The sequence below is a fragment of the Ctenocephalides felis genome, unplaced genomic scaffold (genome assembly GCF_003426905.1).
Source record: "Ctenocephalides felis isolate EL2017-DRISC unplaced genomic scaffold, ASM342690v1 CF-g0.4_SCAFFOLD_00898, whole genome shotgun sequence".
In the NCBI taxonomy this organism is placed as follows: Eukaryota; Metazoa; Arthropoda; class Insecta; order Siphonaptera; family Pulicidae; genus Ctenocephalides; species Ctenocephalides felis.
In genome coordinates this window covers 226,261-253,810 of record NW_020537052.1, presented here as the reverse complement: position 1 = coordinate 253,810, position 27,550 = coordinate 226,261, and the positions used below count along the sequence as shown (strand labels likewise).

Below are 27,550 nucleotides of genomic sequence, written 5' to 3'. Positions count from 1 at the left end.
CCTCTGTTCTAAGAATTGAATTTCTGCTGAAAAAAATAAATCAGTTAGAAAAACATTTTATACAAAATATTTCTTGTATGTAGGAAAGCAAATAAAACACTACATGCCCATTGATATGTGATTAATGAAACCATTCATAAAAACCTATATACATTCAAAATACCTTTATTCATCAAAATGTCCATATTATATGTCCATATAATGTGCAATAATTTTATTACAAAATTGAATTTAGCACCATATTCTTATTTTGATTATTTTATTTATTTCTTACATATTTTGCCATAGTTGTATTTAATGTACTAATTGCGCAGCATTGTGCATGTTGTCGCAATGTCTTCGGATGTTCTTCGGCAAGCACCGGCACTTGCAGATGTTAGGACCAATCAAATTGGCCGAATTAAAACAGGTGGACGATTCCATTATTTATGATAAGGGAAGGACACATCAATTTACCTAAGAAAATTGCACAAATTTACACAATTTATCAGATTTTTGAACCACGAATGAACGTTCAAAGCGGACGGACGAAACCAATATTTGCTCCTCAGGGGAGGCCATGTCGAAATATTTCTTTATACGAAGAAATTGCATAAAGTTTACAATTATTCAGTTTCTTGTAAATTGGAATTTGATAAAATTATTAGCAGAACGAAACCCATTTTTACAAAAGGAGAACTCCTATCATAATATTTAAAATATACAACAAGGAATAATTTGTTTTTACATATGTTTGCGCCGCACCTGTGTAGGTTGTCGGACCTGTAAAAGGTTTGTTTTTCTACTCGGACAATACGTTTCAAATTTAGGCAATCGGGCAATTCTGACTCATAAAAAGGCCGATGCAGGCAATAGTTTTTGGCATTCAAATCAATTCATTCCGCGCCTTTCATTCGTTCAGTTACTTTCAGTTCCTTACAGTGTTCGAGTTGATTTATTCCGTGGTTTCATTCATTTTGGTTTAATTCATTCATTCAGTTACTTGCAATCAATACATTCAGTTCCTTTCAGTGTTTGTTATCAGTTCAATATTATCAGTGGATTAAATTTCTATTGTGTGTCAAGTCAACAGTTATTTTTATTTGTCAGTGTATTCGAATTTCTTTTCAACCTATCCAACCGACTACGCTGATGTTTCCAGATCCAACCAAATAGCTGCCGCGGCTTGGACTTCCAAAACAGATAACATTTTCATACAATATTAATTAGTGTTCATTTTTGTTTTTCATTTATATAAAATTTATATAGAATATATTTTAGTTTATTATTGATTACGGATTAAGAAGAATTTTATTTTTAATTTATATTTGTTTACCATTGGTTTTTGTTTTCTGAATACATTTAATTTTTTTATTTTTCCTCGAAGTATAAAATACTTCGAAAGGGGTTGAGAAACCCCCCAACATCAACATTTGGTCCTTCGAGCCGGATCCTAATTATTATTAGGATTAATTGGGTGTATACAGAAAACAAAAATATATAATGGCGCCTAAAATCGATATTGGTGCAGAAATTGCACGTTTAACCGCCAAGAGAGAGATGTACTTTTCAATTGTGCAAGAAACGTACGATCTATCGCAACAGATTGATGTATCTTCAAATAAGACACAATTTCTTGAAAATTTATATATTACTGAAAATGCTCGTGAACAATTTATTCAATTGTGCGATGAAATAAACAAATTAAAATATTTAGATAATCCTAGTTTCATTCCGGAATATTCCGCAATAAAGGCCCTTGAAACGATGTATGCCAAAATAAAACACGCTGAGAAATTACTAGATAATAAAAATGCGCATAGTTCTTCAATTAAAGACATAGTACCCAAACAACATTTACCGTCCATTGAAGTACCTAAATTCTCAGGAGATATTCAACAATGGCCATTATTTTATGAAACATTCAATTCACTAATTCATGAAAATACCGAGTTAGATAATGTTTCAAAATTTCATTTTTTAAAAGGAGCGTTACAGGGTCCGGTTTTAAAAATATTTCATTCTATACTACCGACCGCAAATAATTATCAAATTCTTTGGGAAGCGCTCATAAAAAAATACGAAAATAAACGGTACTTAGCCACCAATTATTTCAAACAACTATTGTCATTCAAAACCATTTCATCTGGACAAATAAATTCATTCCTTGAAAAATTCGATACCGCGGTGCAAGCGCTCTCCCAATTGAATATTCCCGACGCCTATGATTTCCTTATTACGTCACTGGCATTCTCGAAACTCGATCCGTTTTTACAAGAAAAATTCGAGCATTTTTATCAAGGTGAGTTTCCCAAATACCAAGACCTCCTGCATTTTCTTCAAAAGTCACAACAGGCAAAAAATCAAGTATATGGTATGACCAACAATTTCACTAATGACAAACCCAATTACAAAAACACTAAAATTAGCCGGTCATTTTTGTTAAAAAATAAATATGATAACAAATGCTTTGTGTGTCGGGAACAACACAGAGTGTTTACTTGTTCGAAATTTCTTTCATTGAGTATACCTGATAGGCGATCCCTTATTCAAAAATTAAACTTATGCGACAATTGTTTGGGTCATAAGATAACGACTACATGTCGATCGAATAAAACCTGTTTATTATGTAACGAACGACATCACTCGCTATTGCATACTGGCAGCAATTTTGCGAGTACGGATCAAAATAATCTTTCTAATTCCAAATCAAATAGTACGGTTTTATGCGCATTTAATCAAAACAAAATCGCACATCATATTACCATATTGCCGACAGCAGTAGTAAAAGTTACTACTAGAAAAGAAAACATTTTATTACGTACAATTATTGATTCGGGAAGCGATAGAAATTTTGTGACATTAACTTGGTGCAAAAAGGCTGATTTACAAATTCTTCCAATATCAACCCAAGTGATCGGGTTAGGCAATTCGTCACATAAAGTTATTGGATTAGTTAATTTCACTTTGAAATCTTTAATTGATTCTTATCAGTTATCGGTCTGTGCATACGTAGTACACGAGATAGTGGGAAAGCAACCACAAATTACCATTCCGATTTCATCCATCAAAACATTTCTGAATTATCCTTTAGCGGATCCTAACTTTCATACACCCCAGGAGGTCGACGGAATTTTGGGTTGCGATGTTTTCGGCGAAATTCTTGGCACTCATCAGGTTAAAAATGATAAAGGATTACCTGTGGCCCTAGAAACCCGGTTGGGTTATCTAATATTAGGTTCCATTCCTGATTTATTTGAAAATACCGGCACTTCTACTAATTTATGTAATGTTTCAGATTCAGATTTTCATTTACAAATGAATAAATTCTTACAATTAGAAGACATTCCCGAAATAATCCTCTCTTCTAACGATGATTTATGCGAAAACCATTTTACTACAACTACTACGCGATCTCCAGATGGACGATATGTAGTAGCGCTGCCTTTTAAAAGTGAAGGCAGAAATTTATACAAATCATTTCATTTAGCCTTAAAGCGATACCACATGCTTGAAAATAAATTTTTGAAAAATCCCGAATTTCATAAAAAATATGCCGCCGTCATAGAAGATTACCTGACTCAAAACCAATTATCCTTTGTCGATTATTGTCCGGTAGATCATGAAGTCGATGATTTTATTAAAATAAAAAATGGATATTATATTCCACATTTCGCAGTCGAAAAAGAAAGTTCCTCCACGCCTTTACGCGTTGTGTTTGATGCATCTGCGAAAAATTCAGAATTCACTTCCTTGAACGAAATTTTGCATGTTGGTCCTAAATTACAAACCGACATTTGTTCAATCCTTCTAAATTTTCGTTTCGGGCCTATAGCATTAACAGCTGATATCAAACAAATGTATCGTAATATTTGGGTTCGTAAACAAGATAGAAAATATCAAAAAATCTTATGGAGACCGTTTCCCGATGCACCCATTGGCATCTATGAATTAAATACCGTAACTTTTGGTCTATCATCATCTCCCTTTCAAGCTATCAGAACCATCAAACAACTATCCCGAGACGAATGTTCCAAATATTCTCAATCTATTTCTAGAATTCTTGAGAACGATGTCTATATTGATGATGTGGTTACAAGTATCGACTCCTTGGATAGCGCTAAAACCATTTGCGAGGGTTTGCAGACTGTATTATCGTCTGGTGGTTTTGAATTAAAAAAGTGGGAATCTAATAATTCTAATCTGCGTAAACTTTTTTCTGATTCTGATGTACAAAATAAACATTTCTCTAAATCGGATTTTCAAATGGAATCTTCTACAAAGGTATTGGGATTAAAATGGGATCCCTTATCAGATAATTTTTCATTCGAAATAAAGCTTACGTGGAGAAAATGGACAAAGAGACAACTTCTTTCAGTAATAGCGCGAATCTGGGATCCTCTGGGTTTCCTAACTCCGATAGTTGTTAAGATAAAAATATTATTGAAAAAAATTTGGACATTAAAAATCGATTGGGATGAGGAATTACCATCATTTATTATTACATCATGGTTAGCCGTATATTCCGAATTAGAGCATCTTAATAACTATCAGATTCCGCGTTATCTCGAAACATCAAAACAAAACAAATGTTCATTATTTGGTTTCGCGGATAGTTCAGAGCAAGCGTATGGAGCGGTAGTTTATATTAAATCTCTTGGCAATCCGAATTTCTTGTTGATTTCAAAATCGCGTGTAACACCGATTAAAAACCAAACATTAGCCAGGCTTGAACTTTGTGCCTGTCATTTACTGTCAAAACTTCTGAATTTTATATTAACGAATAACCAACATAGTATAGATTTTGATTCTATTTACTGTTTTTCCGATTCTATGATTGTCCTTCACTGGTTAGCAGGACCGGCTACTCGTTGGAAAACATTTGTAGCCAATAGGGTAACAAAAATACGGGATCTCATTCCTAATGCACAATGGCTTCACATTCCTTCTAATCAAAATGCAGCCGATTGTGTTTCTCGAGGTCTTCGACCTAAGGAATTTATCCAACATAAGAATTGGTTGTTTGGGCCGGATTGGTTGAATGGTCCTATATCAACTTGGCCTGCAAAAACGGTTGAACCTTCCGGAGATATTGATCAAGAAAGAAAAGCTAACGCTCTAATAGTAAAGAGTGTCATACCACCGATCAATCCTTTATATGAATTAACGCAAAAATTTTCTAATTGGTGCAAACTTGTAAGAATTTTCGCTTATATATTGAAGTTTTGTAAAATTATAACAAATCGAAACCGACTTTTGACTTCAGATTTGAAACAAGCCGAGGTAATTATTATTCGATTAGTCCAAGAACACCATTTTCCCGAAGAATTCAAACTATTAACGAACGGAAAGTCTTGTTCGAAAAAGTTTTGCCGACTAAATTTGGTTTTGGATTCTAATAATTGTTTACGCGTTAAAGGTAGATTAGGATTAACAACTAATAACAATCCACTTCTTTTGCCAAAAAAAGACCAAGTAGTAAATTGTCTCATAGATTACTACCATATTAATAATTTACATACTGGATCAAACTTAGTATTATCTTTATTGAGGCAAAAATATTGGATCTTGTCGGCTCGTGCAATAATTCGTAATCGTCTTCACAAGTGTATAACTTGTTTTCGACAGAATCCGAAACCCATTTTTCCATTCATGGGCGACTTACCAGTACCGCGCATAACAGCCAGTAGAGCTTTCCTAAACGTCGGCGTTGATTATGCAGGCCCCTTCAATATCTCCATGAGTCGTCACAGAGGCGCTCGAACCTACAAGGCTTATATATGCTTGTTCATCTGTTTAGCCACTAAGGCGATACATCTCGAATTAGCTTCAGATTTAACAAGCGATACATTTTTAGATTGCTTGAAACGATTCCTAGCCCGGCGTGGTCCTATTAAATGTATTTACTCCGATTGTGGAACCAATTTTATAGGAGCCAAAAATACTCTTGATTCCTTATTCCTTCTCCTAAATTCCGAAGAGTATAAAAAGCGTTTCAATGAATTATTGGTTTTACATGACATTGAATGGAAATTTAATCCACCGTTTGCCCCACATTTTGGAGGTATATGGGAGGCGAATATTAAATCAGTGAAGACCCATTTGTTTAAAGTTATAGGGTTGCAAATTTTATCCTACGAAGAGTTTAATACAGTCCTCAATCAAATCGAAGCCTTACTGAATTCAAGACCGTTATGTTGGCTGAGCAATGATCCGTCGGACCCTCAACCTCTTACGCCTGCGCACTTCTTAATGCAAGAGCCTCTGTCGGATTTGCCCGTTGACTATGAAAACTTGAATTTGACTAAAAGAAAACAATTGTTAGATCATATTGTCGCTTCTTACTGGAAGCGATGGAATGTGGAATATCTAACCGAGCTACAGGTCCGACAGAAATGGAATACAGTCACTAATCCTATTAAAAAGGGTGATTTGGTAGTTGTAAAACAAGAGAATGCGCGTCCGCTCCATTGGGGGTTGGGAAGAGTTGAAGAGGTTTTTCCGGGCTCCGATGGAGTGGTTCGAGTAGCATTGGTAAAAACGGGAAATACCCTAATCAAGCGGCCTGTTGTCAAACTATGCCCCCTACCTATTCAATAGTTTATATCTGAATTATTCATTAAAAAAAAAAAAAAACTTTTCTATCTCATGATATATTTGCTTCTATATATAGTTTTGCCAAATTTTCAATCTCCAGGGCGATGAGAACACCCCTCATAGTCTCTGGAAGATTCTTGTAAATGTCCAAAAAAAATCTAGACCCTGGCGCGAAAATAAAACTTCCGCAATCTAGATTGTGTGAATGTGGTAGGTTGTGAGAGCGGGACCCTGGCGCGAGGTCAGGCTTCCGTAACCGATCTACTCTGAATGAAAGTTTGAATTTATTTTGGCAATTCTATCCTTCCTAATCATGAGGTTCACTATGTACCAATTTCGAGTATTTTCAGAAGTATAAAAGGCTAACCTTTTAGTCGGGGGAAAATGTTTGCGCCGCACCTGTGTAGGTTGTCGGACCTGTAAAAGGTTTGTTTTTCTACTCGGACAATACGTTTCAAATTTAGGCAATCGGGCAATTCTGACTCATAAAAAGGCCGATGCAGGCAATAGTTTTTGGCATTCAAATCAATTCATTCCGCGCCTTTCATTCGTTCAGTTACTTTCAGTTCCTTACAGTGTTCGAGTTGATTTATTCCGTGGTTTTCATTCATTTTGGTTTAATTCATTCATTCAGTTACTTGCAATCAATACATTCAGTTCCTTTCAGTGTTTGTTATCAGTTCAATATTATCAGTGGATTAAATTTCTATTGTGTGTCAAGTCAACAGTTATTTTTATTTGTCAGTGTATTCGAATTTCTTTTCAACCTATCCAACCGACTACGCTGATGTTTCCAGATCCAACCAAATAGCTGCCGCGGCTTGGACTTCCAAAACAGATAACATTTTCATACAATATTAATTAGTGTTCATTTTTGTTTTTCATTTATATAAAATTTATATAGAATATATTTTAGTTTATTATTGATTACGGATTAAGAAGAATTTTATTTTTAATTTATATTTGTTTACCATTGGTTTTTGTTTTCTGAATACATTTAATTTTTTTTATTTTTCCTCGAAGTATAAAATACTTCGAAAGGGGTTGAGAAACCCCCCAACATCAACAACATATATTTAATCTAGTATAACAAATTCAATGCAAATATAAAGTAGAAGGACACTAATATTTGTACTTAAGATGTTTTTGTTTGAAAAGGCATCAATAAAAAAATGCAAAATTATTTGAATTTTACAATTCATCATATATGCCTTGATTATTAATATAGTTATAGTTACGTATTTAATTTATATTGACAGTAATTAGTTTCATGTTTAATATTAAATTATTAAAATAAATTAATAAGAGCTTATAAGTTATACGGTGACGTTTATATATATTCACATTAAAAGTAAATAAATAAAATTTAATCAACCGGATTTAAAATGAAGGATATTGTCTATTTATGAGAATTATAAAAACTGAATTACAGTTACAAGTTCAAATTATTTATTTGAAGTATATAAGTGAGCTTAATGATTATTTACCTTCGAAACGTGAAGATATTCAATTATTTTCAATACTGACTTTTGGACAATTATTTACCCTACAATAAGTTAAAAAAAAACTGTAACAAAAATGTTGACAGGTTGAAAATTCACTTCTGAGCTGTAGTTCATTTGGCAAAGTTGTTGGAATGCAAATACCCAAAGAACTCATAAAATTGCAAAGTGCACTAATGTTGAAAATTTTTTACAAACCTTAATATATATACAATGTATTTCAATCTTCCATTCTGACTTAATTTTATTGTGGTTTTTATGTCCATATTAGTTAGAAATGATAAGTGAGTAAATTAATAGTTTAGACTTTGTTTTTTTCTAAAGTCTTGTCTTGAAGTACCTAAAGTATATTAAAAAATATAATAATTTTTTTTATTTTTAAACATTTTATAAACAAACAAATTGAATTGGTTATTGAAAATTCAAATTTTTATAAACAAATCGAAGTAGATAATTGGAGATTTTTAAATAGAACTTTTGCAATATACAATTAAAATGCAGTAGATTTATCATAAAACGTTCAAATGGCAATTGATTGATATTATACCTATTCATGATAAAAAATAGAACATATTTTATAATGAACGTAATTTATTGAAGCTTATAGCAATTAAATGCAAAAAAGCTATGAAGAACATCAAGTAGAGTTGAATTGATGCTGCAGTTAATTGATCAATCAATTAGAAATAATGAATATCAAAGAATATCAACGAGTATTTAAATTAAAGAGTACAAAAATTGAGCTATTACAAACTAATTAATAAGTAATAATACAAAAAGATTATGATATTAATGACTGACATGTTTTAAATAATTACTAAAGCTAAGCCATGATTAGCTGAGAGAACAAAGTAAATAATTAAATTGTTTTTTTTTTTAGACTTTCAGGGATTAATTGCAATAAACTTAAAGGCAAACTAATAAATAATTTAGCTCATTAGTAGCATGAAATAATAAATTTTAAAAATGATATATTAAGAACTATGAGTTTGTGCACCGCATCCATGCAAGCACACGAAATAGTACCATCGATTATCCACTTTTTAAAATATTTTGCTATATAATATCATCCACTTTCTCACTTTTACACAGATTTGGAGATAAATGATTGACTATCATATGGTTACAATATTTACATCAATTCTCATCAGCATTCCACAACTTTCTCAGTCATATAAAAGCTTATTTCGGGTCCCACATAACGTTGATATTTGATCCTAAGGCTACGTGACACGTAAAGGCCATTTATTACCAAGTGTCAAATGTTTTTCGAATTCTAGAGAACCCAAAACAAACATCCTTTTTCAAACCTTGGGTAAACTAGTGAAAAATCTATAAATTTTACGTTCGAATAATTGAAGTTTTATATAACATCAAGCATCAATGAATATTAAATTTTGGTAAAATTGAGAGAACTTGTATTACCTACATTTTGTATAAAATAAGTGCATCACATTAACCTAAATTTTATTATTTATGTCTTTAATTTACTCTATTATTATAACTATTATCATTGCTTTGTTACTCAAATTATTTTAGTTAATTTGTATAGTGAACTTAATTTAATTGAAGTGCATCGAATGCATTTTAATAAAAATACCACTTATTTATATTTTAAGCAACGCGTAATTTTTCGACCGGTGATAATACATAATTTTCTTATGTATGTCAGAAAACTGCTTTGTAGAAATTTGCAAGAGAGAAAAATGTAAAAAAATGATAATTTTTATATAATATATAGAAATATTGTAAGCTTCATTGCGTTCATTCATAAAGGTATCGTTTGAAATTATGTAGTGATTAGTAGGTATATAGTTTAAATGGTTGTAATGAGAAATTATATCCATTTAAAGCCACCAAATCAGGTTTATTACTGGCAATTTTGCCATGCAATAAAAATAGATGTCCATTGAAGTGGCATATTAATGACAAATTTGAATTACTCATTACTGCCAAAATACGTAAAAATATAAAAAACCGTAAAAACAATTACCTATGTAATTGAAAAAACAATTACCTATAGAAAGAAAAGAAAATATAAAAAAACGAAAAAACAATTACCTATGTATATCATCATTGATGTAATCAAAAATTGTAAAAAAAAATTAAAAAAAAAAACTACAAATTCTCTGGTATACTATTTTTTTTGCATGACATTCTTATAATTTTTTGCCATAAATTTACTATTGAGTTTCAATTAAACAATTTACTAAAAGTTTTTTTGTATAATTCAGCAGTAGTTTACAAACATGTTTACTCTCTAAAGCCCCTGTATAATCTGCAAACATGTAATTGAATATAAAGAAAAATGTTTGCGAATTACTACTGTATTCTACATAAAAGTGAATAGTCAACGGTCATTTAAGGTAAAAAGGGTAAGAAAACGACAGAAATTATAAGATATTAAGTATCATGCCGGGATCAGAATGACTGAATCGAAGATTTTATGGATGTTTTAAAAAAATAGAATTTTTTGCCATTTGTCCTCAAATTTTGTCTTTAGATTCGTGTTCAGCTGTAAAATCTCCATAGGAAAACATATGCCGTACACCCAATACAGACTATTTTTTTATTGTGTCATTATTTCATTTGATTTGATTCTAAATTAATTATCAATATCTTACAGTTTAATTAATACAACAATGCTTAAAATCAGGTTAGAATTCTTTAAACTTTAATAATTTATTATCCTTTACCACAATCCCATAAATCGTCTCTACATGTGTACCTACTCGTCATAAAAACGGTAAAAATATCATCACGCAATCGTGTTAACAATGCCGATTTTAATCGCCGGTCGGTCGGTTTCATCGCGTTTTTTCCTGACCCACCTACCTACCTCCTGTTGAATTTGCGGAACAAAATTGCTGTTATTTACCGAACACGTCAACCAGCCGGCAGCAAACGCACGCGACGCGGGAGGTTGAGGTTACGTATCGCTTGACAGGATCGTTTAGCAAATGTGTACACGGAACGGCGCAGGATTATGTAATTGAAAAGGATGAATGAATGTATATAAAGTTATCATATCAGGTAATATTGTACAATTATTTTCAATCAACATATGATCTTGACCAATCGCATGAAGTTTTTTTCAAATAATCACATCAATAGCCAATGGCAAATCAGTATTTGTATCGTAACGCACTAGACAGTTCTTTTCGCACCCCTTAGTCTCGCCTGAAAAAGTTTCATTGCAAATACACTTTCATTATAATAAGGAGAACATACTATTGTTAGCTGAAAAAAAATGTAATGTATTACCAGATAATATTGTATGAACAAAATTTATATTGACTAATTTATATTGACTATCACACCCCGGCAAGAAAAAACTCAATTAACAAATATATTACAAAAGAAAAGTGCGCGTAAGATTCATACGCTATTGAAGTAAAACTTTTTTGCTATTGAACGAGATAGCAATTAAAATAGAAATTGAAAAAAATGCATCGTTATTTTCTATTAGTATGAATGGGCAATAAACAGCTTAGGAATGGAAAGAGAAGTATATCTGTATATAAATGATAACCAGCTACACAACCAATTCTTGATTTTGATCGCTTGTATAGTGGAGCAGTAATGAGTATCAATATGAATTTGTTCTTCATTACTTATTAAAATTCACAACTTTGTAATACTTTCTTGACTTTGGAGATCAAGGAAATGAGATAGAAAGTTTTGGCGGTTGAGCGAGAACAGATAAATATAATTAAAATTCAGTCACCCAATTTTTCTGATCAAGTTAGAAGTCTAAAGGATCAAAGTCTTTCGAACTATTATTAGTCCCTTCCTTCCATTTTTGTCTCTGTTTCTAGAAACAATAAATAATCTAGTAATACTGGTAACTAGAGTTACTGCAATATGTAGAAGCTGTTGATTATGAGATTTATTGTATTCATTTACTATCTCAAAGATTTACGTTGAGATTTGTGTATTGTAAGTGCACCAGCATATACTAAAAGAATATCTTTTTTTTTTCTTATTTATTCAAATTACAACTATGTAATACTTCATATTCAAGATTTGTAAGTTTTGATAGTTAAATAAGAAAAGTAAAATATCATCAACTTATTACTTTTTCTCACATATTACATAAGTTTTACTTATTCCCTAACATATTGCTTGTTTATCCATTTTCCATTTTAACTTCCCGTAGGGTAAGTTATAGTAATCGCAAAAAAATCGAAAATATTTTTTTTATATATCTTTACGTTTCAAAGGCTTTTGAAAATTTTGGCATACCTTAAAAAAATGTATGTATGTGTGTGTGTATGTATGTGTGTGTGTGCGGATACAAATTTTCGTCACCGATTTCGGGAACACCGATCAACCGATTATAACAATTAAAAAAGCATTCGATTCGTATTGATAAGGGGACGTGCTGATCAGTTTTTGGCAAAGGAAGGTCTAGCCGTTCCGAAGATACGAGTAAAAAGTTTTTAAGAGAACGGGTTATGGACTCTCAATAAACAATAAGTGAAAAAATGTGATTTGGCGGTCAAATATGTTTATTGGACATATGTACATCAAATTATCAGATATTTTATAGAGATTTTAATAATGTATACACATTTTGTATAATTTTTGTTGAGTTCCGTATCTATATTTTTCATTACGGTACAGAAAGTTCTAGCAATTTGCCTAAATATACGATGCACCCCACTAGTTATTACTTTTTTTTCTACGTCAATGAATTTTTTACCCGAAAGCACAAGGTGCACAGAGTCAAAGTCCTTATTTTTCTTTTTCGGTACAGAGATACAGTCCGATTTTAGTAAAAATTAGCTCTAGTAAATACTAGGCTCACTTTTTTCTGTATAGCAAAGGAAATGCATTTATGCATCATAGGCTGGTTTTTTCTATAGGTATGTCGGACACAATACCGCCTTTGTATAATAGCTAGTAGTAACCGCCGAAAAGGCATTACTATGTTGGGGGAGGATCTAGAATGTCATAATTCTTGCACTAAAATTATTCTTATAATTCGCTCTTTCTCTTTCCATATATCGCAGGTCAACTTGCACTTATCTCGCAAATGTGTCTATGGCGTTCCAAGCAGGCTCAGCTGTTACTGGGTGTATCTACTAATTTGTAATCAACTTTGTCAATATTCTCTGCTTAATGTAATACTATATACACATTACAAAATAAAAATGAATATTTTTTTTTTAAATCTGACAAAACTAGGTATAATTATTCAAACTGGTAAGCCGGCTAACAAAATAAGTATTGACATTTCAAAACAAAATATATTTTCTATATTCATAGAATTAAAAATAAACTTTTTTGTTATCCCTGACGTTTATTCAAACCGACGCCTGCCATATCGGTAGCTATGACTACGCGCTTGCGTGCATGCACCTCTTGAGTCTCGATATCGCTCTGTCGGTCCTCGTAGCGCCCGCCAGCCTCGAAGGAAGGAGGCGAGGCTCCACGGATTCCCGCCGTCCTGGAAAATCCTATCTCTGGGCGTCGGCCCTTCCGCGGCATCATCAGTCACTCCGTTTGCAGCAGTAGCAACTATTCATCGGATCATCATTTATCCAACGACTTTCGGTCAATCGTGACATGTCATGTCATTTTCAGCAGCCGCCTGCGTCTGACATCGGTCAGTGGTGACCGCCTGCGCCGTGCCGCAAAAGCGTGCGCGTGGAGCGTGGTCGTCTCCGGACTAAGACGGTTTGTGTTAGTTCGCGTCACGCTACGTAATCACGAGCACGGCGCGATGTAGTGGTGGTGTCATCAATTGTTAATGACGACATGTCATTGTTAATGATGAACGAGTTATAATAGTTAGTGTTGAAAAGTTCAAAGTGTATGTGTAGTTAGTTTTCGGAAGTAACTTAGAAAATTATGATTTTTAATAAAACCGAATAATTAAAATAAATTTAAATTGATTTAAAAAATTGCTGCAAAAATTTGCATTATTTTGGTAATATTTTGTAATATTACACTTTTACATACAACATAGTAGTGGCTATGACTAGATTAAAATTAATTAAATTTGCATTTTTTGTGAAATTCAAATAAAACAAAATTTGTTATAAAACATAATATAAGGTAGAACAGGGTTTGAAGGTCCGTGGGCAAAAAGGTCCACCACGAATATCTCAAAACAAATAAAGTTATGTTAACAACACTATTTGAAAGTAGAGGGCGCAAAATGAACAACCAGCCACCACCTTAGTTCTTACGACGTTGATATCAGGAGATAAACGGCAATGTTTAAAAATTCATAACAAAAGTATTTTATCTTGTTGTTAGATTTTTATTGTGAGGACAAGTGTCTAATACTTATTTATCTATGACAGGTGTCTAGTTTTTAAGTTTTACGATATCTTAATATAATTTTTAAGTATTGATTATTTAATTGTTTCATAAGATGTATTATTATTATTGAGTTAGAATCAACACATGTTTTTATAGAATCTCTGAAATAGCTCAGGTGTGGCTGAAGTAAAATGGATTAAGTAAACCTTTTCCCTGGCGAACGTATAAGCAATAAAAAAAATAGTAAATTAAAAAGTGAATTAGGTTAAAAAGAGCAATTTTACAAGAGATAAATTGAATTAATAGTTACTAATTACTCTTCTGATAAATATTTCCAACAAAATTTCAGATCAATGTTATAAAAATAATTGTTCATTGGTTGAATACGTTAACTATTATTTTGCAAAATTTATTTAAAATTAAGAATAAGTAATTGAACATGTTTTTTCGATGGCTGTCCCATTTCACACAACCTATGGAATAAACGATGACATATTTTATGAAAATGGGTATAAAATTAATTTTTATAATTAGTAATTAACTAAAAATTTTACTGAACATATTCTAATAGTTGTTTGTTTGATATGTTTTATGATGTAGTACATCTGGTTTATACAGTACAATTACTAAAATTTATATTGGACTTTTGTGCCCAACTCTACCCCATTTTACATTTATCATATATTTTTTTCTATTTAACTATCAATTCTTGTTCAGCTTTATTAAATTTTGTACTATAGGGTAGGGCGGACACAAAGGTTTAATTTGATTTTTTACACATTATTTTAAGCAATTAGAAATATAACTTTAATTTGAACAATTATACTGTTAAAACCACATAAAAAGTTTAACATATTTAACAAACAATTATATCTCTGTCCAGTATAAATGTCCGGTTGCTCTTTTTTTCAAAAATTTGTCACCCGGTCTTTTTACCACATAAACAAAATAAAAAGAGACTGTCAGAATTGCAAGAGATTTCCACCTATTTTATTTTTTATTTTAAAGAAATTTAACGGAATAATGCCTACAATATGCAGCCATTCAGACGAAGTTTATTTATTAGGTCAAACAACAAATTTAAAAATTAAATTTCAAAAAGTATATTGTTGAACATAATAAATAAAAATATTTACCAACTGGTACAACTATCTTGAATCTTGTTTGAGTAGATATTTGATTAATTTATCACAATCAGATTATTTTTTTTTTTTTGAAATAATATTACTACGAATATGGTAAATACAAGATCTATTTAAAATGCATATTTCATGGGCACATTTTTTTATAAATTTCACACTCAGCCTTCAACGAAACTCCGTAAAAATAATTCATCATTAGAGTTGAAATATCTACTAGTTTAATCTATATTTTGTAAAATTGCCTTTTTTAGCTTATTTACTATTTTTGTTAATAATAATAATTTAGCTTATTTTCACATTTTGTTAGTATTAAGGTTTAGGCGGTCATTTTTATCCTAATCATATTTAAGCTAACATATTCTAGAGCTTTCAATCCCATATATATTTAAACTAACCTATTCCAAAACTTTTAATCCCATCCATATTTAACCTAACTTTATTTAGAGCTTTTTATGCCAACCACATTTAGGCTAACCTATTCTACAGCTTTTTATACCAACCAAATTTAACCTAATCTATTCTAGAGCTTTTCATCCCAACCACACTTCAGCTAACTCATTCCAGAGCTTTTTATCCTAACCTCATTTAAGTTAACTTATTCTACAGCTTTTTATTCCAACCACATTTAAGATAACCTATCTTAGAGATTTTAATCCCAACCACATTGAAGCTAATCTATTCTAGAGCTTTCAATCCCAACCACATTTAAGTTAACCTATTCTGCAGCTTTTTAACCCAACCACATTTAAGCTAACCACGTTCTAGAGCTAAAGGTTATATAAAAAACTGTTGGATTTAATTTAAAACTATCTATACATATTTTTTAAAATAACTAAATGACCTGTTAAAAATTATATTTAGGTATCGTGAACTAAATAAGACCGGTTAGGACGTAAAAAAACTAACAGCAAAAAAATACTGTCGTTACAAAGTTGACAAAGAAGACATTCTACTTCTAATAACGAGGTTGCCGAATTTATGATGATGGCCGGATACACATATTTTGCCTTCTACTTTTAAACAGTATCAATAAAAAATTACAATATGATACTTGTTTTTGATATATTAGTGATGGACCGCGGACCTTCAAACCCCGCTCTACTCTACAACAAACAATTTATACCGTTCTGCAAAAGACAATAACAGTTTCACTTGAAATAGCAGTAAATTACATGCTTTGGCTGCTATGTGTATTGAATTTATGTGCTCGAAAAGACACATACAATTCTGTAAGCATATCTAATGTTGAATGATTTCTCTACAGGGATACAGTTTCTGTAAAGGGAAATTCAAGATCCGGCTGTACTATTCTTAGACTAATATAAACATGATATGTTATAAATTAATTTATCTAAACGCTCGTGCTGGAGAGAAAATTAACAAATTCAGTTTGGAATGGTTTCATAGTAAAATATTGATGTGTTCATGAGGATTGTAAATATAGAATAACACATAATAGACCCTTGGCAAAGTTTGTTGAATATTCATAAAATACTACCTACTATAAATATACCAATAACCAGTTTGATATGTGTGAGATTAATATGTGCCTAGTTGTAGAATAAAATTCCAGTGTACGTAATTTAAAAAAAGTCATGCTGTACAATTAACCATTATATCATAATCCTATTACAACAATTTCCCACGATGTTAATGCGTTATTTTACTGTCGCTGTAATGGCTCTATTTTTGACGCGCGTCAATTCTACTGGACGGGGAAGTCCCAAAGTTCGGTTGCGCGATAAACAGGAACTTCATGTGGGTTTATTGGTTCCCCATACAAGTTTTGGAGTTCGTGAATATATCCGAGCAGTTAATTCTGCAATTCTCAGTTTGCAGAAAGGTAGAGGTCCTAGGCTAAAGTTTTTGGACGCTTTCGAAATCACGCCCAAAATGGTGCACCTGGAAATGATGACGTTGACGCCTAGCCCAACAGGTAATTGATAGATAAATGATAATAATCAATCTCAAATAATATTATACATCGTTATATTGTAACAAAACCGTTAAGATTCTAAATTATATTTCAATATAAGGTCAAACCAAAATATCAAATCTTACATTAATTTAATACCCTATGTTTATCATCCAGATTACGTAGGTAATTAGTAAATCAAGGTAAGGTGTTTCTTACCTTCAATAGATAAACACATGGTGATACTAAGCCTATTCATCTAATTAATTATATAGTGCCTGATATATATATATATATATATATATATATATATATATATTAATAAGGGAACTGAAGTCAGTAAAATGAGGTTCCAAAAAAACACTGATAAATTTAGAACAAAATGTTACTTTTTACAATGAGGAAATTTTTGCTCAAAGATAATAAATACTGAATTTAAGTAACCAATCTTGATATATGGGTTGTATTATATTGAGTTATACATTTTTTTATTAATATTAATAAATAAAATAGGCTATTCTGCTAACATTTAACAACAAACAATATATAATAAAAAAAAACATTAATATAAATAATAAATAAGTATGATAACGATGATAGTAATAAAAATAATAATAGTGATAACATCAATAAAATAATAATATTAATGATAAATTAATAAGACACACATATTATATACATTTTTAACTTCCCTTAGGGTAAGTTATTGTAATCGTCCAAAAATGTAATTGTAATCGTATGTATGGATACAATTTTTCGGTCACGTTTTCGGGCGCACGGATCAACCGATTTGAATGGTTCGAAAAACATTCGATTCCTATTGATGGGAAGATGTGCTAATTAGTTTTTGGTAAAAGCAGGTCCAGCAGTTACGGAGATAAAGAGCAAAGAGTGCAGAAAATAGAAATCGAAGTTTTGAGAGAACGGAGCATCCGATTTGAATGATCTAATAAACATTCAATTAATAATGATTGGGAGAATGGGTTAGTAGTTTTTGGGAAAAGCAGGCCCAGCCATTTCGAAGATACAGAGCTAAATGTGCAAAAAATGGCAGTTTTTGAGGAAACTAAGCGTCCGATTTAAATGATTTAAAAAACGTTATGCTTGTTTTAACAAAATAATTGATTTTGGAAAAAAAATGTAGCAAAACTTTTTTTCAATTTGTTTTTTTTTAGAATTTTTTTTTTGCGAAAATAATTCAAATTTTATTTTTAATTCTGATTAAAGTTCTAAAATACTTTAAACAAATAATTTCAACTTTGCAATTCAGTTTATATAATTCTTATAAATATTAGACAATGTTACAAAATTTATAATAATCTCTCTGAAAACATTCAATATTCGAACATTTTGTTACGGTACGGAAAGTTCCAGCAATTTGCCTTAAGGCACGATGCCATACACCCCACTAGTTTTATTCACGATTTTATAACTTTTGTATTCACTGTCCATATAATCGGTAAAAAGTAGTTAAATTATTTATTAATGAAAAAGATACATAAAACAAAATTGCGAATCCATAACACACAATAGAAATATATTGAATTCATTTGTTTTTTGCCACTCTAGTTTTTATGTTTCAAAATGCAATTCAAATAAAACACGTCACTATTTTATGGCTTTCCAATCATAAATTTTACGTTTAGTTTCATTTTATTTCACAAACAATTTAATTAACGACCACATAAACAACACGCTAATAAATAAAATATAAATTCAGACATTTATGGAGTCAAAGGTATATCTAATTTTTATTTTGATTAGAAGCCATAACCATCAAGGATGAGATAATCCAAGTCATCAAAATATGATGTTATGGGTTTACGGCTTGATTTCTGAATAATTCATATATTTGGAAAGCTAATTTTCAGCACACTTAGCTAACATTTCAGATGCGTTAGGTAATGGGAATTATCATAAAATATCAGTCATTAAAATTAATAGATTGATAAATTTAAAGATCAATTTGTTTCGACTGAGTATCTAATACATGTAATGATTAATAAGACCATGGTAAACCAATTACAATATAAATTTAGTTGAAAATTTTAGAAAGTTTAATTCAATGGCAAAATATATAAGTAAATGTAAAGTATGGAAGAAAACAATAAATTATAAACCAATAATTTGGATTTATTCATAGTATGAATTTATGAAAAAATGAAATTGAATTTATATTTTCTGGACTAATATTTCCATTAAAAAAATCTGTATCAGAATCGTGATCCCAGTGTTACGCCAAAATGAAATGAAAGCTGATAATGACATTTGTGGTATTGGCATGGGATTTCTTTACGATATATTCTTACATTGAGCTTAGTAGAAAGAACAATGAAACAAGAAACATTTCGAAAAAGAGTACTAAATGTAATAAATATAATAAAAATATGAGGCTTATGAAGGAGAATAAGTAGACGCCATCGCTCTTTTACCATAAGAGGAGACGTGATGGAAAAGTTGAAAGAAAAATGATTTATATGATACGAAAAAACTCCATTGGCATGATTCGAAAGAAATTGATGGGAGAGGTTTTTCTGATTTTTTGAGAGATATATTGGAGAATAAAGCGAGGTTTCAATATGTTCTTAATATTTTGCATAAAATATAAAATTGAACGCTCTGGTCTCTCTATGTAATTGTACAACCAAAAGTTTTTATTTATTTTTTAAGGGCAGTTGTGTATAATATTTGTTATGAACTATCATAAATTTCGGTTAATTGTTTATTTCGGTTTTCACTGCCAATAGTAAATTAAAAAAAAAAATTACGGTTTTTTACAATCGTGTTTAAAATATGATTTATGAAACGATTTACTATCATTTTTGAAAATTTTACTAGTAATCTCAGAGATATGAAAGTAATATAGACGTGATTTCTTTGAATGAATTTGATTTGAATCAATCACCGCTTTTCAATTGCGTTTTTAGAGTAAAGATTCTGATGGAGATTTTCCAATAATATTGCATTCTGCTTGCATCAATTCTTTTTTTTAAGAGTTTGCATATTATTACTTTAGAAAATTGAATCGGAAGAAATATTTATCTGAAGTATTATAAATGTATAAAAAACTGTATAAATTCCAAACTGATTACGTCTAGCGAAGTTTAAATGAGATCGAAAACCGAAGGAAATATATTATAAATTATATTATATTTAATGTGAATAATATTTATGATTTATATAAGAAGTAAAATTGTTTTTGAGTTCACGAAATATATGCATCCTCCCAATGATTTATCTTGATATTTAGAAATTTTGAAAACAAACTTTCAACAAATCATCAAATAATAGCAGTTTCGTTTTAATTTACCATCATTATGGCGTATCTATCTGTTTCCATTTAATGAAACATTTAACTTTTATTTTCATACTTATATTGCGTATTTGTATAATAAGCATTACCTGTACCACAAATTTGATAAATATAGGTTATAACAAAATACAATATATTTTAATATTTTTTTCTGAAAAGTTATGACAAACGTATTCATGCTTTTGTCATATCATGACATCAAGATAATTTTGTTTTACTTTAATAAAAAACCACAAGCCTTGAAGGCATAAAAATAATCTGTTTAGGATACGGAAGTTTTTAATATATGAAATTCAAGAGGATGTTGATATATTGAAATAAAAGGTTCTTATTGCTATCGCTAAAATAATTCAGATTTTTATTTTCTGAATTTTTCCATAGTTCTTTTATTTTTGTTAGTATATTATATACACTTTCATTACTTCTTATTATTTTATTATTACATATCTATTAATGAATTTTTTCATATTCATTAAATCATACATTATTTTATAATTATCTAATTAATGAATTTCAAACATACAACTGTACTGTATGTGTTTCAATTTTTGACATATAAGGATTTCACTTCAGTTTAATTATTTTTCATCAAACTTATTAACATATTATACATATTATTATAATAAATAATATTGATTTATATATGATATATTAACTTCAATATTGCTTTGTTAAATATCAATCTATAGCAAAAATTTTGCAGATCCGAATAATATATACCACAAATCTCATAAATCAAAACTGATATTTCGGTTACGCCTTTAGGAAAATTTTTGTATCTTGCCTTCTGAGCAATTTTAATATGATTTATGTCTGTGATATCATACAAAAAGCAAGAAATCCATGTCACATATTTTCACAAAACTTTGTAACTATAAAATGGAAACATTTTTCATTGTGCATATGAAAATATACATATGCTGCTTATTTGTATTTAAATAAATATTTTCTATTAATAGCAAAATTTCATAAAGCAACGTACATTGAGATGCACTATATGAAATATATTTATTCACTATCTAAAAGGTTTCTCTTTGAAAGACTTACGTTGCAAGTTAGTCATTCATATATCTACATAAATATTGTTTCTATAATATTTTTTGAATTTCTTTGCTCTAAGGGGCTCTATTGCTTCCAAATTAATGACAAACAATTTTATGAGAGTCTTACATCTTAATTTTCACTTTAAGATAATCCGCACTCCAACCAAAGTTTCATATGGAAATAACATAGGCAAATTCCATTTGTTGTTTAAATTTCACAACTTAGTGTCAAGTGAATCAAAATTTTGAGAATAACATTGTATTCGCTTATTTTGATTACAAATAAAAAAGTTACAAAAAATTTGATATATTTCATATTTAGGTATTTACAAAAATAGAAGAACCAAAAACTTTGGTTGGAGTGCAGGCTATCTTAAAGTTAATATTAGGAACTAAACTTTCAGAGAATTATTTTTTATCAATTTGGAAGCATTTGAGCCCCTGGGAGCTAGGAAATTCAGAAACATCCATATTAAGGATCACCCTAAATATAATACATATATTCGTAAACGTCTTTTGGTTTATCATATTACATTTGTCTGAATTGTACTAACACCTTTCATCATAATTATCCTTACAACTACTATCATCTATCCCTCCAAATTAATTTTCGCAATGTAGGCTAGTGCGAATGAAACTTGCCTAATTTTTATATCCGGGTTCTGTTTTATATCAAAAATGTTTTATTGCCTCCTGGTTTAGCAAATGTGTTGCTTTACGCCATTGGGATTATGTTTAATGGCAAGGAAAATATTGTCTGAAAGCTTATGTATTTTAACAAACGGCATGTCCGGACGAGATAATAAATGTATACATATTTATGAGCACACGTTTGAGCATAATTTAAATATTTGTATGTAAAATATAAACACATGATAGCACATATACACGTACACACACGAACACCTATACATACACACACATACATCTTTTTTGTAAAACTCCGCAATATTTTTATAATTTTTTTTTGTATTTTTTCGAATGTATTTTAATGATACTAAAGACATCAGATAATTTCAATTAGATTATAAAGATATTTTTTTAATAAAAAAAGTAGGTACACATCAATTATCAAATATCGAATAAATTTTAGAGCAGTTGACACAATTCCAAATTTTTTCAAAAAAATTGAAAAAAAAGTTTTCTGTAAGATATAATTATTATAAGGCGCACAAATAAATGAAAAAGTAGATCGTAAAAAGTGTAGCAAAATCATATTGTGTTCTAAAACTAATTTTAAAGCTTAAATTTCCATACAAATTTTTATGTAACCTAATAAATGTGAGAAAAAATCCTTATGGAAATAAGTTTACATTAATTGATTTTTTTCCTTTTACAACGGACATAATTGGCTTCTTTATTCGTAAATACAAATGCAAAATTAAGACCAACTTTTCACTTTGAAAATATGTAGGAACATGTGCATTTTTTAAACTGATATATATATATATATATATATATATATATATATGTATATATATCTACATATACAGTGTGTCCCAGAACTTAACGTCAAAATGAAATGACCTATCCTACAAAAAATTAGCGATTTCATCTTAGGTGTTTCGAAATTATGAGCTTTTGAGTACAATCAGAAGCTTTTGTAAAATTATGACTATTTTTTGGTTATTGCGTTTACTTTTTATTATTTTTGTTCACTTGAACTTTGGAACCATAACGGTGAATAACATTCTTAAGACAATATTAAAAAATAACACCACATTTATCCCAAGTTTTCAAGAATTAAAACTTTTTGTAGAACTATATATTTGAAAAAAATGAACTGAAGTGTATTAAAGGTTTCATAAAAAGTTGGCACATTTAATCTGGATTAATATTGTGGACATCTTGCTAAATGTATCAGAAAGAATACTAATAATAGGATAATATTTTCTATATATTTCTGTAATTTATCGTTATCTCTCATAACCTAGAACACAACTAATATTTCATATGCATGCATTTTCTTCGCATTTATATTATATTTTTATATATGTAGTATATCTTTTATCCCTCTGCAAGATTTCTGTGTTCAGCTATAAGATACTACTATATTTTATCTCATTTTTCAATTGAGTTTATGCAGTTGCATATCGACTAACAAATGCCTTTGAAGTATGTTATAAAATATCTGCATGGAAAATATTTTGCTTTGTAGCTTCGATTGATTCTCATATTTCTAATAGGTCATCACATTTTTATAGCAAAGTTTGATTTTATTCAATAATAATAATAATAAAATTTACTATGATAATTAACGTATGTATGACTCAGTACTATACTCTTCATATTTACAGCATACTTTGATAAATTTTTCACAAAGGAAACGTTTCATTTCATCACTTTTTATTCAGTTATCAATTATACCATTATGCTACTTATATTTTACTATTAATGATAAAAAAATAAACAACTTCCTTTGTATTTCCTTCATGGTTTCACTTCCAGTTGTATCAAATAAATAAATAATTCTTCAAATTTGATCTGGAGAATCGTACCGAAACCAAATCCTAATTACAAAATGCGATTATCTTTCCCTGAGCTCTCCCATATGAATATTTCATGAATATATTTCATTACTGCAGCCCGTATATAATTGATTGCATTTGGTAATAATATAGTCGAAGACAATCGTAGATATAATAGTATGTCAAGCACAGACTGCGTGTAAATTCAAATTTAATTCCGGTTAAACAATAAATTTTTAATAGCCAATTTATATGTGAAGCCAGTAAAAATAATATACACAGATTTTGGGAAAACCACCATAGTCGAAAATTGGCTTAATAATCTTCAGATTTAGTAATTTCAGATTATATTAATAATTTAAATTTTATCAATATTTAATATTACAAGTTATGTATATTTACATCACAATCAATTTTATGTAACTGACTTCTAAGTTTTAAGAACGTTCATATTATGTTTCACTATTTGTAATAACTATAACAAATTCTAGATTATATAGCAAGATTATATGCTCTTATCTGGCATACAAATAAAAAAATACAATTGTGTCAGATATATTGACACCCATGTATTACTAAAGATTTTTGTGAATATAGAGATAAGTAATTGCGATGCGCATTTATTGTTCGTCACTAGTTACTTTAATATTGTTATAAGATTTCTTAAATTTATTGAGAATCCTGACAATATTTCTGAAATTCAAATTTTTTTACTTTCAGAAATAATTCAATCTATAATGAAGCTCGAATGTCAATAGTCAATAGTTGTTTGAAAATTAGGCATAAATTAAAAACGATTATATGTTTGAAAAATAATATGAATTAAATAATATAAATATATATTTTATATATTGCTGAAATAATGCATTAACATGCAACACTTCAAAAGATAAAAAATGTTATGCATTGATATTGAACAATGCATTCAAGAATTTAATTATAAATGAAGAAATAGAAACCATTGAATTTTTAAGCTGTATATTTTTAATTAACTTACTAATTGTCAACTATATACTTTACTATCTATCTTATTTTTCAACTAAGAGTGAAAAAATAGTATTTTTTATATTAATTATTTATGACATTTAGATTAGTCTTTATTTTTATGAATACATAAAATTAAACTCATTAATCAACTCGATTAAATTAAAAAACCTAAATAAACAGACGCATGTGTAAACAACGTAAAAGTAATTTTACGTAGAGATCTTATCCGTGAAAAGGCCATATGAAAATTATTTTAAATATATTAGGATACTTTTTTGTTTACTCTTATAATAATAATAATAATAATAATAATTATAATATACCCACATATATATTAAAGTGGTCCTTAATATGGACATTTTCGAATTTCCTTGCTCCAAATTGATAAAAAACAATTTTCTGAATGTTTTAGCTCTTAATGTTGTCTTTTAGATAATACGCAATTCAATCAAACTTTGTATAGAAATATCATGGAAAAAATTTTGAAAATTAAAAAAAAAAATTCAGGAATAACTAAGCGACAAATGAATTAAAAGTGAAAATTCGTGTTATTTTTATTGAAAATTCGACGATCTGCAATTTTTTTGAAAATTTTTTCATGCCATTTCCATCCAAATCCTTGATTGAATTGCGCTCTATCTAAAAGACAATATTAAGAGCTAAAACTCCAGAGAATTGTTTTTTATCAATTTGGAACCATTTGATCCCTTGGGAGCAAGGAAATTCAAAAATGTCGATATTAAAGACCACCCTAACATACATACACACACACATATATATAAAATATATATATATATATATATATATATATATATATATATATATGTATATATACTACGACTGCTAACGTTCCCATAACTTGCATACTAGTTCAAAATTAATATATTATCGTGTCAATGGCAAGACATAGTTGAAATTCCTGAAATTAATATACGTCTATTATTGAACATCAAATGCATTGAACAGTTGATATAACTGCCGTTTATGTCTGTTAATTTGGGATAATCGTGAAGTTGTTATATTATTATTAGAACATAATTATTAATTGATGAGTAATGCCTGAAATTCATGAGAACAAACAAAACTATGAGAATGCAGATATATAACTTATAAATGCTTTAGATGTTGAATGTTGAAAAAAAATGTATGAAGTTTTATATAAGTGATATGCTTCTTAATGTTATGTAAAAATAACCCTTCATATAACTAAAGTGTTAATTTATAAAATGCAGTCGCGCGTTTTCATTTTCATGTCAAAGTTTTCAAACTTTTGATTGGTTTCGAAGCAAAATACATAAGTTATTATTTTGTTTGAACAAGTAATTTCAAATAATTGTAGATAATTTAGTGATATTTGATACCTAAATTTGGTCGGTTTTCATAGTTGTATTGTAGCTAGTAGTCAAAAAATTATAATACTATCATTATTTGAAAAAAAATCGTTGCGGTATCGACCGCATTTTCGCACAATCTCTCACCTAAAGCCAAAAATACATTTTTTCACAACTTTTTATCATAAAGAGATATCAAAGAGTGTGAAACATAATCATTATACCTCGATGAAGGCGACGTTATTGGCTTCTTGAGCATAAAGCGAACATATTCAGAAAAGCGTGGGTATCGCGGTATTGTGTCACTTTGCATTGGCAGAGATACTTTGAATGGGCTTATGCAGGCTTGAAGTATTTTGTCGGAGAAATCGGAGAAAAAATATAACGATTTCAATCTGAACGTCCAGGATTATTGTCGTGTTGCTTCGCTCTATCGTGTTTTCAAAGTGTAACATCACGATCCGAATTAGCGTTATTAATTGTATTTATGTTTGTGCATTACTTCGTATTCAATACACTGCTCTTATTTAATTAATTTGCGATTACTTGCACAATTAATGCTTGTATTAAATATAATCTTAGAAATACAACTTCAAGTAATTAATGCCGGAGCTACGTGTTATTTACCAATAAAAAATAACTTAAGTGTTTAAGGTTCTATGTATAGCCAAAAAATGATATTTGTAACTAACTCTAACATCTCAGATCAATTGCAAAACAAATATAACGACTTCCAAAAAAAATATATTACCAATTACAATAAAAGCTTAGTATTATATTTTGTCTAATTTAGTTTGAAGTAACGACGCCTTATTACAGTCCTTTATTAGCAGAACTAATAAATAGATAACTGTAAATCAATAATAATGATTTATTACATATTTGAAAACGTAATTTGTAACTGAAAACTTAATATCCGCAAACGAGAGCCTTCACACGAAGTAATATACATGGGATTATGGCTGTTAAGAGAACATTGAACAGTTTTAAAATTGTTCTC

At 29.5% G+C, this 27,550-nt stretch overlaps 2 protein-coding genes across 2 annotated transcripts in view; both read left to right on the top strand.

The window, feature by feature from the left end:
- The first annotated feature begins 333 nt into the window (after nucleotides 1–333).
- LOC113365338 lies at nucleotides 334–6,579 on the top strand. Its single transcript, XM_026606914.1, has 2 exons — nucleotides 334–409; nucleotides 3,659–6,579. The coding sequence occupies exons 1-2, from the start codon at nucleotides 334–336 to the stop codon at nucleotides 6,577–6,579; spliced, it is 2,997 nt and encodes a 998-aa protein (XP_026462699.1).
- A 10,591-nt stretch (nucleotides 6,580–17,170) lies between these two features.
- LOC113365337 (glutamate receptor ionotropic, NMDA 2B-like) overlaps nucleotides 17,171–27,550 on the top strand; it is an 86,857-nt gene continuing 76,477 nt past the window's right edge. Inside the window, exon 1 of the mRNA XM_026606913.1 lies at nucleotides 17,171–17,429. Within this exon, the coding sequence (XP_026462698.1) occupies nucleotides 17,171–17,429 (259 nt within the window). The remainder of the gene's footprint in view (nucleotides 17,430–27,550) is intronic.

Excerpts from the sequence above, each read along its gene's own strand:
- LOC113365338 (XM_026606914.1), top strand. The coding sequence starts at position 334 with ATGTCTTCGGATGTTCTTCGGCAAGCACCGGCACTTGCAGATGTTAGG. Across the intron at positions 410-3,658 it reads AATTGGCCGAATTAAAACAG|TCGAAAAAGAAAGTTCCTCC; the intron begins GTGGACGATTCC and ends CACATTTCGCAG.